Here is a 12812-nt window from a genome sequence, read left to right as displayed (position 1 = left end):
TCTGGTAGAGGTGACTTTATCAATGAAGAAGTTAAGAAAGTCTTCACACACAGCCGGGGATGCCTCAACTCCAACAGTCTGTAGTGCATTCAGAGCAGAGTTGATAAGTTTAAATAAAACACGAGGTTTGTGGGAATTCAACAGGATAATATCAGAAAAATAATTTCCTCTTTCACAATGCATTGGTAATTACACCAGCAGTCCCTCAATATTTGAAAAGAGACTTGTAGTTTGTCTTTTTTCCACTTTCGCTCGGCTCTTCTACAATCCTGTCTGGCAGCACAGGTTGTTTCATTCAGCCAGGGCTCAGCCTTAGATTTAGGCTTTTGCCGTCTATTCTTTAATGGAGCCGCAATGTCTATAGCATTTTGTCAGGTGTCAAGAAACCATGAGTTCAGGGATGACACAGTTTTGACTGAAAGCAGATGAGAAGTGAGCAGCAGTGGAGGGGTTAATAATTCGACATCTGTGAGTGGCAGCGCGAGGTTCAACTGTTTGACAGCACACATCAGCTTCAAACAGTACAGGCATATGATCAGAGAAGATAGCATCACAAATCTCCAGGTTAAAAACAGGCAAACTATAAGATAACAAAAGATCAAGTGTGTGACCACGTTAATGGGTAGGCCCACGTACAGACTGCACAAGATTGAAAGAGTCAATGATGTTTAAAAATTCACGCGCCAGCGGGTTTTCACAGCAACACACATGAATATTACAATCTCCAACAATAAGGACCCGGTCATAATTAGGCATATCTGCCAGGAAAACAGAAAACTCCCGTTAAAGTCTCTGTTATATTTGGGAGGCCGGTAAAGCACAGCACACAACACCGTGTGAGAATGTCCCAGCTCAAATAGACTCATTTCAAAGCTGGTGAAGGATGACAGCGATAACTGTTTGCATTTGAAGTCTTTCTTAAAAACAGTCGCAATTCCTCCTCCTCGACCAGTCGTCCGAGGAGAATTAAAATAGCAGCACTCGTCAGGTAAAAGTTCTGTGAAGACACTGGACTCACCGACACTCAGCCAGGTCTCGGAGATGAAGAGAAAATCCAGTTCCCGGGATATGAAGAAGTCCTTAAGGATAAAAGATGTATTCCCCAGTGATCTGGCGTTAACCAGGCCAAACCTAGCAGGAGCTGTCGCGTCGGGGCGAACAGCAGGTGAGGAGGCCCGAGTCAGAGGCCGCAGATATTCCAGATTCACTCCGCGCTAGCGGGGACAAGGGGAGCAAGACACGCGACGAGGCTGGAACACCACATCAGAACCAACAACGGGGACCAGACAGGCAGGAACAAGGTCCAGGGAACGACGAGACACACACAGGCGAGGACCAGCTCCATGTCCACCACGATCAAGACGTACAAACCCGGCCCTCAGCCTCACAAGACAGCCGCTACGTTTCCCCCGGCGTCGGCGGCGTTTTCGCCATGGAGGTGGCGCTAGAGTCCGGCGGAGATATGGCGGGATATCCGATAAGAAATGAGACTCAGTTTTTTTGTCGTAATAGTCCAAATTTAGACGATTTTCCGCGGTGATTCTCAGATCTAGCAGCGTTTGGCGATCATACACCAGCAGAGTGTTAACGGTATGTACAACAAGTGTTAGAAACAGCAGCAACACACACAGTAGCTGGAGCAGCTGACGGCCCGCCTGACACACTGGCGCCATCTTTTCCCGCATAGCTATGACCTGACGTCCCGATTTACCTGGGACAGCCCCGATTGTTTACGTCCCGTGTTCCGGTGCATTTGTCCTGGTTTCGCACAGACTTTGTCCCGTGTGTCCCGGTTTAATGTCTGCTGGGGCACATAATTGTAAAAGCAGCCAAAACGCTGATAGTGCTCCGTGCTAAAATCTCTTTGGTCAGTGTGATGCCGCATCTCGGATCCACGCGGCAGTTCATTTCTTGTGATAATATAACAGATCCAATGGTCTCTTGGCAGCAGCCATCTTGGGACCTTCCAGTTTCTTGGGGTCCTTCATTTACCGGTAGGTGTCTGCGTTGTGCCTAACTGAAAATGTTGTTTACGTTGTCAGAACATAAACACACTTCCTTTACAGAAACCATTAATATTTTGTGTTGAAAATTACAATCCATCATATAAATTTGTAGTATCGAGATTTTTATTTTATTAGTACATTTTTAATTTTATGCATGCCTTATTTGACATATTTGGCTATTATTCTTCTTCATTATTGTATGTTGTACCTCAATGCAGAAGGAAGTTCCTAGTTTCTGACTTATGTTCATAGCCAATGGCAATTAACCTTTTCTGACTCCGGAAATTCAAGAACTGAGACACAGTTTGAATCCAGCCATAGTGAGATCATACTCGTTGTTATATGATCCGGTGTTGATGAATGAGAAAACGTGCTCATGTGAAAGTTGTGTGAGTGATTGGTGAAGTTGTGGGCACAGATTGGCAGCCACGTTTCCCTCAGTCTGCCCCAGAGGCGAGAGTGAATAATGAGTGACCTGCTGCTGAATCAAACCGTCAGCCGATCAATCTGACTGGTATGATTAGAGGATAGGAAAAAAAAACTGTAGCAGGTTTGGTCAGATCTTGAGATGAACTTGACAATAATAAAGTTTGCAGATCTCTCAGAACAAAAAGAGTTCTTGTCACAGTTTAAATCACATAGTCAAGACTTTTTAAACACATTATCGTCCAAATAAAGGGTGAAATGTAGTGACTCAATGCCTCTAACCTTTTACAAATGAAGTGTATTTATGACAATCAGAACGTTTTTTGACGTTTTGCTTCATGCATGGTCCTGTCGGTGTTATAAAGCTGTATCCATCTAATTCCTACTGACCGCCAGGGGTGGTGCTTCAAGCACTGAATGATCACTCTTTACGCATGTGCGGGTGCAGAAATGAATAACAAACTCACATAGTGACCTTCCATGAACCTATTTAGACACGTGTACCGGAAGCTCAATCCCTTTTGCTCTTCTCGCTTTCGGTCAGGCGTGGCGTGGCTCGTGGTGTTGCACTGCTTGTTTCACAATTTATTCAAGTAGTTCTGTAGTTTATTGCCTTCAAAGCCTCGCGACCTGTGTGTTTTTGAGTCACGGTTGGGGTAGCAAGTATGGCTCGCCCCCCAGGGGGCTTTAATCAAATCATCTGCTTTCTAGAGTTGGCTTTGCTCCATGACCAAAGTTTTTGTACTGTTCTGCGAATGTGAGTATTGTTAATTCACTTGTTTGATGCAGCACATGTTTGGTGGTGCGGTATTGTGTTGTGCCGGTTACCGGTTTTGGTTCAGCCTAAATCCATTGTTGCCAATGCTCGGTTCGGCTGGACTATTATTGATAACAGGTGCATATAGCCTCTTTAAAATTATTTTGTTTTGTTACGTTACTATCAACAGCAGTTACTGTTCATTTAACAGAAAAGAGAGTGGTTTGAAAGCATTCAAAACTTAATATTTCCTATGTTCCTCGTAAACGTAGCCGAGTGGCGTGCTCTGCTGGTAACCCGCATATGGGGGGAGGACCAGGTTGGTAAAGCTCATAGAGAACCAGACAGCTTGTCACATGGGCATCAGTCCACTTTACCAGCCTACGGGAAACTTATCTCCCGGGAACGCGGGATCAGGGGGCTTTCCCAACAGACTCCACTGACAGGGGAGTGGAGGCTTCGCCCAGAGGTGGTCTCCAGAGGTGGTCTCCAGCATCTGGCGGATCTTCGGCAGGGCCCAAGTGGACTTTTTTGCCTCACAGGAGTTGGCCCATTGTCCTCTTTGGTACTCTCTGATGGACAATACCAGCCTGTTGGGTCTGGATGCACTGGCTCACGTCTGGCCTCATGTTCTCCTCTACGCCTCCAGGACAGACCTCTTGTTCCAGCTAGGGTGGCGGATTCGGCATCCCAATCCCGATCGCCTCCAGTTCTGGGTTTGGGGACTGCAAGGCCCGGGGCCACATATGGTGGGGAAATAGGCCACACATTTTTTTATGCACAAGCACCATCCACGCGGTGGATGTACGTTAATCGGTGGAACTTATTTTGAGACTGGTGTCGCAGACATGGGCAGGATGCAGTGCTTTGTCCAGTTTCAACATTTGAGTTTTTGCAGGAACTCCTGAATCGGGGATTGTCGCAGTCAACTCTTAAGGTATACGTGGCTGAGATCTCTTGCTGGCAAAGTAGTGTGAACGTATGGTACTACTGTGGACAGAAATGTTTCCCTTTATCTGAGGGGTGGCTAAGTCCATCTGCACGGCTAGTGCAGATGGACTTAGCTGGAGGTTATACAGACTCCTCTGTTTGAGCCTACTGACCAGGTGGACCTCAAATGGCTGTCGTTCAAAACTGCATTTCTCTTGGTCAGGCTTCAGGGAAGCGTGTGGGGGGAATTACAGGCTCTGTCCATCACATATTCCTGTTGGTGCACTGATGGTTTGGGTTTCACTGTGGCCTAATGCCTCCTTCCTTTCGAAGGTATTGTGCTCTTCAGGCAATGTCCAACCACTGCAGCTGGCACAGTTTAGTGCAGAGTCTGCTACAGGGTACCTTTCCCCCGACCGTGCTCTTGACGTTTACATACGGGTCACTGCGGGTGTCCGACAGTCGTAAAATCATTTTGTGCGTTATGCAGGCACTCGTAAGGGTCGAGCTTTGACACATCGCCTCGTCCGGTGGGTTGTCGAGGCCATCAAATGTGCTTATACCTCACAGGGGAGGCCAGTGCCTGCTGGTGTCTGGTGTCATTCAGGTTCCTCTGGATGTCATCTGTCCTGCAGCATCCTGGACATCACCCGCTACCTTTGCCATGTTATATAAAAAAAAAGGTGAATGTGAGGTGAGGTGGGTGTTTTTAAGTGGCTCGTAGATTTCTCATGACTTTGTTGTTAAAAGTCATCCAGTGCTTGAAGCACTGCCTCTGGCGGTCAGTGGGGATGAAATTTAATATAGATAGATATAGATAGTTACGAAAGTAACTACAGTTCTATGAATTCCGGATGACCACCAGAGGTTTCCGTCACTCGGAATCCTTGTGCCTTCGCAAGAAGCTTCAAGGGATTGAGCTTGCGGTTACCATGCGAGTTTGTTGTTATTAATTCTCGACCCGTGCATGCGCCAAGAGCGATCATTCAGTGCTTGAAGCACCACTTCTGGCGGTCATCCGGGATTCATAGGACCGTAGTTACAATCATAACTATCGATTTACGTACGCCTTTTAGAGTCTGTCAAACACCCAGAAAACAATCATGTTTATAGAATTCAATTATTTTTCACAGTCAACTCGTCACGATTAGTCGATTAGTTACTGCAATCTACTTTTGTTAGCCATTTTTGTTTGGTGTGATTAAAAATTAGCGAAACATTGTTTGTTGTACTCTTCGAACAAAAAGCATGCACCAGTTTGAATCCACTAAAAAAACAACCATGACTTTCTTATTGAGCTGAGCTAAAACCAGATCATCAACAGCTATTTTGAAAACCTGAACGAAAGCTCAGCAGGACGTGCCCACCTCAAAGAAAACGTATGAATAAGGAGGAGTGGGTTTTCGCACAAAGAGGAGCAGCGTGCCGTCTGAGAGCGCGTGGATGTGTGAGCCAGCGCCCAGGAATGTCTGCGCATTCCTGAAGCAGCGCGCAGAGTCCAGGGGCGAAAGACACCTCTCCGTTACCTCCTGCAGGGAAAGGGGATTAGAGCCCGAGTTCAGGCCCCATGTGTCGCCGTGCCTAACCCTACTGCTAAATCGCAAATGCTGCCATTTTTGAAGTACCAGAATTCCCCCCACAAACAAAATATTGTGTCTTATTCTACATCAAAATTCAAACATGTTCTGAAAGAAATGAATTCTACTACATTTATATATATTTATACAAATGAAAGTAATTTTTAAGGAAGTTTTTATTATTCCACTTCTGTTTATAATCTGTTGCTGTGGCTTCACGGTTTTGCAACATTAACATTTCCCCATTGTATGATAAAGGTTCTCTCATCTTATGATTTTCTCATTAGGACTTTTTAAAGTCTTTTTGTCAGTTCTCCTGGATGTGTTTGAAATCTGAAAAAGAAATCAATGCTTGTCAAATAAAATCGCAATTGTTTTATTTTTTCCGCCAAAATTGTGCAGCCCTATATAAATGACACAATAGTTATAATTGGACAAACAGTTATTTTGTTAAATGATTGTTTAAATTGCTAGAAGATGCATTTCAGAACACGTTTGTAGAGGTTTGAACTACTATTAAGATGTATGTAAATAATTGCAGCCAGGGATTATTGGGTTGATAAATAATCATAACTATTAGGGTCACAATATAATCGTAAAAAAAAAAAAACTATATAATTGTTAAGAAAATTAAGTGTTTTTATTTAAATCTATAGCCCAAAAAACAGACATGTAACACTTTTTTTATCTGGCCGTTTGCGTCACATTTAACATTATTTTGTCTTTCAGAAAGTTCAGCTTGGTCCAGCCAGTCACAAACTTGAACAGTAACATGTCAGACTACAAGAAGGAAAGAAAATGAAATATTTCCCTGATGTTTGGTCAGTCTTAATATTCATGAAAAATCAGTTCTCACAATAATCCCAACAGCAACATTTGGTGGCTAATTGCAGCCTTTGCAATTAGCCAACAACCACCATTGATTGTGCTGGTGGCGGTAGAGGATATACTGAAAATATAAATAAATAATCACAAAGGACACTGTGCATAACCATGCCTTGCAGCCCACTGTTCGCTAACCATTACCGACACGACTTCTGCTCCCATTTAGTCTCTGGGGTTGTGATCGAGCTGCACTAAACTCAATGATCAAAACCTAATTTTAAAAATAAAATAAAACAGACATATTGTGATTCAGTGATTTTCTCTTGAATGTGCAAAATGTGTCTGTAAATGTCTTTGTTGGGTTCAAGTATCACACAAATGATGACCATAAAATGTTGTTTTATGGTCAACTGTTTTTAAAACTGTTTTTTAATTGTTTTAATTATAGGCAAACAATCAATCTTCCAATTTAGCATATTTCCAAAACAACAATTACGATACGATACATTTTTCCCACTATAAATTTCCCACCTCGTCGTGCATCATGATAAAATCGAAATGTATGTCTCCGAGCCAACTGAAAATAGAAAAATAATAGGACCGGTGTTTAAATGTCACCATAAATTATGCAGCACGAGGACTATATGTCAAGGCCGCACTGAATTCTGATATAACGTTAATGTAATATTAATAGGAAAAGGATATTATGTGCTGCAAACTAAAGAGCAAACGCATTGGAGTGCATTTCTTCGACACAAAATCCTAGAATGCATGAATTAAGTGGATTTTTATCTTAGATTTGTAAGGGTATTTTTGCACAGAACCCTAACCCTGAAGTTTCGTAGTTGGATTTGCAATTTTGTTTTTCTAATTCAGGAGCTTGAACATTAAAATATAAACTGCTGGAGTAATAGAAGCCCTTCAGAACATGTTTAAAGAAGTCTAAACATCAGCGTCAACAAGATTTAACATAAAAAGACAAGATATTTCAGATTATTAGACATTATTGCAGATATTTGAGAACCGTACCAATTACATTTTTTAATTTGATTGCTTTATATTGTGCAGCCGTCCCATCATAAACCCACATCTTTATTCATTTTCAGTGAAAGATTATTAAAACTTAAACCAAACCAAACTGTACATTGTAATTAAATTAACCATAACTATGCAATCTCTAATCCAGTGTCGTCTGTCATGATAATAAAACGTACATAACCCAGCCTAAAACAAGCAAGCATTTTACATAGAAATTAGAAATACATATACTATTTACATTATAACACACAGACACATCAATCATTCAGGTACAGACAGCAGACACGTAAACGAGCAGATACACACCCTATAGAAAACAAACACACACGGACACACATAAGTACATGGCATGTGGCCTGCAGGACGCAAGAGAAAGAGCATGTTTAGTTAGTGTTAACAGATCGGGTTTGCAATGCGCCATTGTTTTGACTGAAATTTGAAGGTGCGATTTTGAGTTTGCATTTCTGATAGTCTACGATACCACGATGCAAATTAAGGTTTAAGACGAACCAGGTCCAGGTTTAAGACGATAGACTGACATTTCCAACACAAATTAGTTCTGCAAGAGCTCAAGATCATTCTAAAACTGCTCGGGAAAAGGACGATTGTTTTTTAATAAATACTAATTTTTGATTCTTTTAACAACTCTATTCTAATCCAACGAGTGGTAACATGAGGAAAGTAAGACAAATCAGGCCAGAAACAGGAACAATTTTACTACTCTAGACTAAATAAATTAGTATAAATCCATGACAAAACGGGGCTAAAATAGAAACCGCAAAGGCTGCAATTTATTAAGTCTCATAATTTCCTCCACAACCAACCAAAACTCAATTTTTCCACATTAAAAACTGCTAACCCAGTTTAGATCTGTAAACACAAAAGTGTGCGGGATTCTTTTATTGGTTTGTCAGTTCACGATGGTCTTATTTAAAGTGCTGAAAAATTTTCAAATACAAAACTTAATCATAAAGAAGCATTGAGGCTCTTTACGATGATCCAACATCAAGAATTAAAATCAATGGTCAGCTGACAGATCCACTGGCTCTGGAAAGAGGGGTGGAGACAGGGCTGTGCTTGGTCCCCCCTCCTGTTTGCCGTTACAATAGATGGAATGGAACATAAAATTGCCTGTCTTTTGGTAAATTCTCCTGGACGTGTTTAGTTTATTTGTAGAGCACAATTCATACACAAGGCAATTCAAAGTGCTTCACACAACAGGGAACCACTATTAAAACAATCACCAGGAAAATCGCAATTCGATGTTTTTCCCAAATTGTGCTGCTCTAATTTTCAGCAGCACTTGTTTAAAAGGGAGCATTGACAGGCGTTATATTTTGTGACTCTCAACACATCTGTAAAACACGTTGGTCAATTTAGAAATCAGAAGCACAGAGCCACTTTTAATTTAAGCCTTTTGTACGTCACTAAACGTATGTAACCCGATCGACCGCATTAAAGGCAGGACCTCAGAGAGGAAACACGAGACAGTTTTATAACAAAGAGCCGTGAGCAGATGGCCTGAGCAGCAGCGGGATTTTAACATTTAAAAAGAGGCAATTGGTAACATTTAACAAGCTCTTCACCGCCAGGGACAAAACTGAGATACAAGGACAAGGTGAATCCTCCACCGTTCATTTTTTATTGTATTTTTATGCATCTGGCCCATAGTTAGATTTACCCTGGACAAAGAAGCATAAAAGCCCAATGAAAGAAACGATAAATACAGTACGATGATTAGCCTTGAGCGACAACATAAGATTAAGTGACAGGTCAATACAGTGAATAAAGTAAGTAACCTGGGTAACTAAACTATGCAATTTATCAGATTTCTATAGATTTGAGATGCACCGGTCCAGTTTTTTTCAGTTTTGATGCAGATAGTTGAGCTTTGAGGATCTGCCCAAACCCAATATCAACAGATGCTAGTTTAGTTTCCTTAAAACTACTTCAACATGTTACTCTAAACATCCCAAAAGAGTCGTTAACGCCATACAACAGCATAACATTTTAAATAAACTCTATAAATGAGATTTCACACATCAAGTTTTACTGGGTTGAAGTTGGTAAAAATGTGTTCAAAATGTGGCTAATTGGAGTATCGGAGACAGCAACTCGATACAGTTTCGAATATACATTTGATTATTTTGTGTTAAAAGCATGAATTAGACTTAAATCTATATTGAAACTACTTATTATTTGACACAGACACAAGCAAAAAATAAATATATTCAGTTGTATTAATATAAAAAATATAAAATGTTAAAGGAATAGGTCAAATCAGTCCTGAAATCGGCAAAAGCAACCTTTACTCTATAAGTGTAGTGGAGAAGTGTGGTAAAAGTGAGTTGTTAAAAGCTACAGTTGCTGAACATGACTTTAGTCTAATAACAGGCGTTGTTCCGCTGCTGACCTGTGGGAGCGCTGTGTTGAGCTGCCTCTGTAGTGAGTCCCTCTCGTGGCCGACTTCGTGGAGTTTGCCCTGCGCCATGCCCAGATTCTCCTGCGTCTCCCGGAGCGTTTCGAGCAGCCGGTCCCGCTCCTCCAGCATGGACACCATCAGGGACTCAAAGTGGCCCTCGGAGTCCGACTGCAGCGGGGACCCGGAGCCCCTGCGGCCCGGCCCCTCCGACTCGCTGATGGTGGGCATCACCTCGCACATCATCTGCATCAGAGAAGAGCAGAAGATGAGATGTGGATGGGCACAAGAGTGTAATAAACATAAACAGAAGACACTTTAACACCTAAAACTAGTCTTTAGATGTATCAGTATCAGACAAATGTGGCTAATTGTTGTAATTCTCACTGTGACATAAATGCTGTAAACATGAACTCAAGATATAATAAGTGACAAGATATAATAAGTGGACATAAAGATCATTTGTGTTGCATTCTCTCGGTAAAAAGATTAAAAAATGTCCAGTCATAATGTCTTGGTTGAGGTTTAAGTATTGCATAAAATGTACTATGAAGAACAAAAGTGCAGATTACACTAGTCATTTCTCTTATTTTTAATAGTTTAAATTGTAGACGATTAGGGATGTCAAGAGAATTCAGTTAAACCAATGATTGTGATTTTTTAAGATAATACAAAACTAGAACCAAACAAATTTTCATACTACAAAAAAAGTCTATTAGACTGATCCATCATGCATCTTATAATTCCGAGTAACCCTTTGTTCATTCAATCTAAGCTTTTAAAGTTGTATGATTTGGTAGACCTGTGCACTGCTAAGTTTATGTATTTAGTTAAATATAATCACATCCCTAAACCATTGAAGACAAAGAGATTGCCCAGAGAGAAAGTTAATATAATTTAAGGGGAGCGTGTATGTTTGACAGACCTTATGAGGGAACGACCCTGAGGGAACATTGTTTATCTAGTCAAGGAGTTAAATTATGGAACAATTGTTGCGACGAATTAAAAAATGCCACTTCTTTATTTCAGTTTAAATGTATCTTTACGAAAATAATCATAGAAAAATATTTAGCAGAAAAATGCATTTTTGCTGTTGTGAAACTTGGAATGCTTGTGGAGGATACTTGTGAGCAGACTGTCCAGTATTATGCAGTTTTGTTTTTGTTGATAAACTGTCACTTGTGTACTACAAAATGACAAATGCCCACCAATGTTGAGAGTTTGAGAGAAGGGCCTATAGCAGGGGTGGGCAATTATTTTCCTCCGAGGGCCATATTCGAATCCAGGCAAGTAGCGGAGGGCCGGCCCGTGATCATTGGTGTGGAATTTTTTTTTAATATCAAATAAAATCTAACTTTTCTGTCAAATATAGGCTATTGAATCTGATATTTAATTAAGTACACATCATATTTATTAAGGATACAAATGCAGACAGATGCCCGAGGGCAAAAAAAAGAAGAAAAAAAAAGGATTTTTTTTTTATTTTACTTGGACAAGTTTGGCGAGCCGGATTGAAAGGCGCTGTGGGCCGGATGTGGCCCGCGGGTCGTAGTTTGCCTATAGGCACAATAAGCCTTGGCTTCTGCCTATACCTGGTCAAATAACATAAATGTATCAAAAAATGTATCACAAAAATATCATCGTGAGAACTGGAAAGTGACAATTGTGAGAATTGTAGGCTGCAACAAAAAATAATTTTAGATCAATCTATTATTTAAAAAAAATAGACAAGAGCATTACTTTTTCATCCAGAAAGCTTGATTAAGAAACAAAGAAAGGAGGAAGGAAAGGACAAAATAAAAGGACAAGGAGGAAAATATGAAAGAAAGGCCCACAATATTTGCACCTCTAAAATGTGACACCCGATATTCAAAAAGTCCGATAGCTCACTAAACATTTAAAATCACAGACCAATGGCGAGTCTTCCAATCCAATTGACTAATCGTTCAAACCAATCGTCACTATGCGGCACTACGTTTCCCAACCAGTGGACCACGTCCGCACTTCTGCTTCTCACAGAACATGTTTGCTCTGCTTTACAGAAAAGGTAACGTCACAGGTGCTGCTTTTGTTGGCGTTTTCTGTAAAGCTTTTGATGCGGTGAACCATTCTGTTTCTGTCTTTTCATTTTTCTTCAACCTTAACACAAATACTGAAATCATATCTGAGTCACAAGTTGTCAAAAATTGGACAGTTAAAGTAAAAAACCGAGCCCCTGAACTGTAATATGGCGGCCCAGCAAGGCAGTATATTTAGTCTCATTTAGAAGGGTTTGTCATTTAAACGCATTATATTACAGAAACAAACTGTACTTTTCTGTTGTGACATCTCGGGATGTCACAATATCAAAATGTTAGTGTTACGATCATTGTAAGAAAAAACATCACAATGTAACAATTATTCACAATTAATCACAGTTTAATTCTCGTGTTCTGACATGTTACTCTTCAAGTTTGTGACCAAGTTAAATATGACTAAATCAGCCAGATAAATAAGTTATTTCCATTAAAGTCCATTTTTTGGGCTGTAGATTGAACTAAAAGACATAATTTTGCTTCTAAAAGTCACAATTATAATTTTTTGGGTTCTTACGTTTATATTATGACCTGAAAAATCCTGGTTATCAATCAATCTTGAATCCCTAAGTCCCGTCTCTGAACTATGCAAAAGGCACTTTTAAACTTTACTCTACTTTATGTTGCCACTCAAATATAAATATACAACCCTTTTCACTGGAACACAGGTTTAACCTGATCTCAATCTTTAATTTTAGCTGTAATGCCTGTGGATTATAGATAACGTGTGTGTGTTGTTAATAAAAATATGAAATTCCC

At 40.6% G+C, this 12812-nt stretch overlaps 1 protein-coding gene across 7 annotated transcripts in view; it reads right to left on the bottom strand.

Annotated features, from left to right (window-relative positions):
• The window catches only part of LOC140380836 (liprin-alpha-1-like), a 62571-nt gene that overhangs the window by 44223 nt on the left and 5536 nt on the right, over positions 1-12812 (bottom strand). For all 7 annotated transcript variants that reach the window (XM_072464758.1, XM_072464761.1, XM_072464763.1 and 4 more), the window contains exon 2: positions 9973-10224. In XM_072464758.1, the coding sequence (XP_072320859.1) occupies positions 9973-10224 (252 nt within the window). The remainder of the gene's footprint in view (positions 1-9972; positions 10225-12812) is intronic.

Source organism: Eucyclogobius newberryi, unplaced genomic scaffold, assembly GCF_026437365.1.
Source record: "Eucyclogobius newberryi isolate DKJ021-1_F unplaced genomic scaffold, fEucNew1.0.hap1 SCAF_5, whole genome shotgun sequence".
Taxonomy (NCBI): Eukaryota; Metazoa; Chordata; class Actinopteri; order Gobiiformes; family Gobiidae; genus Eucyclogobius; species Eucyclogobius newberryi.
Note: the sequence above shows the minus strand (reverse complement) of the source record. Positions and strands in the feature narration are given on the sequence as shown.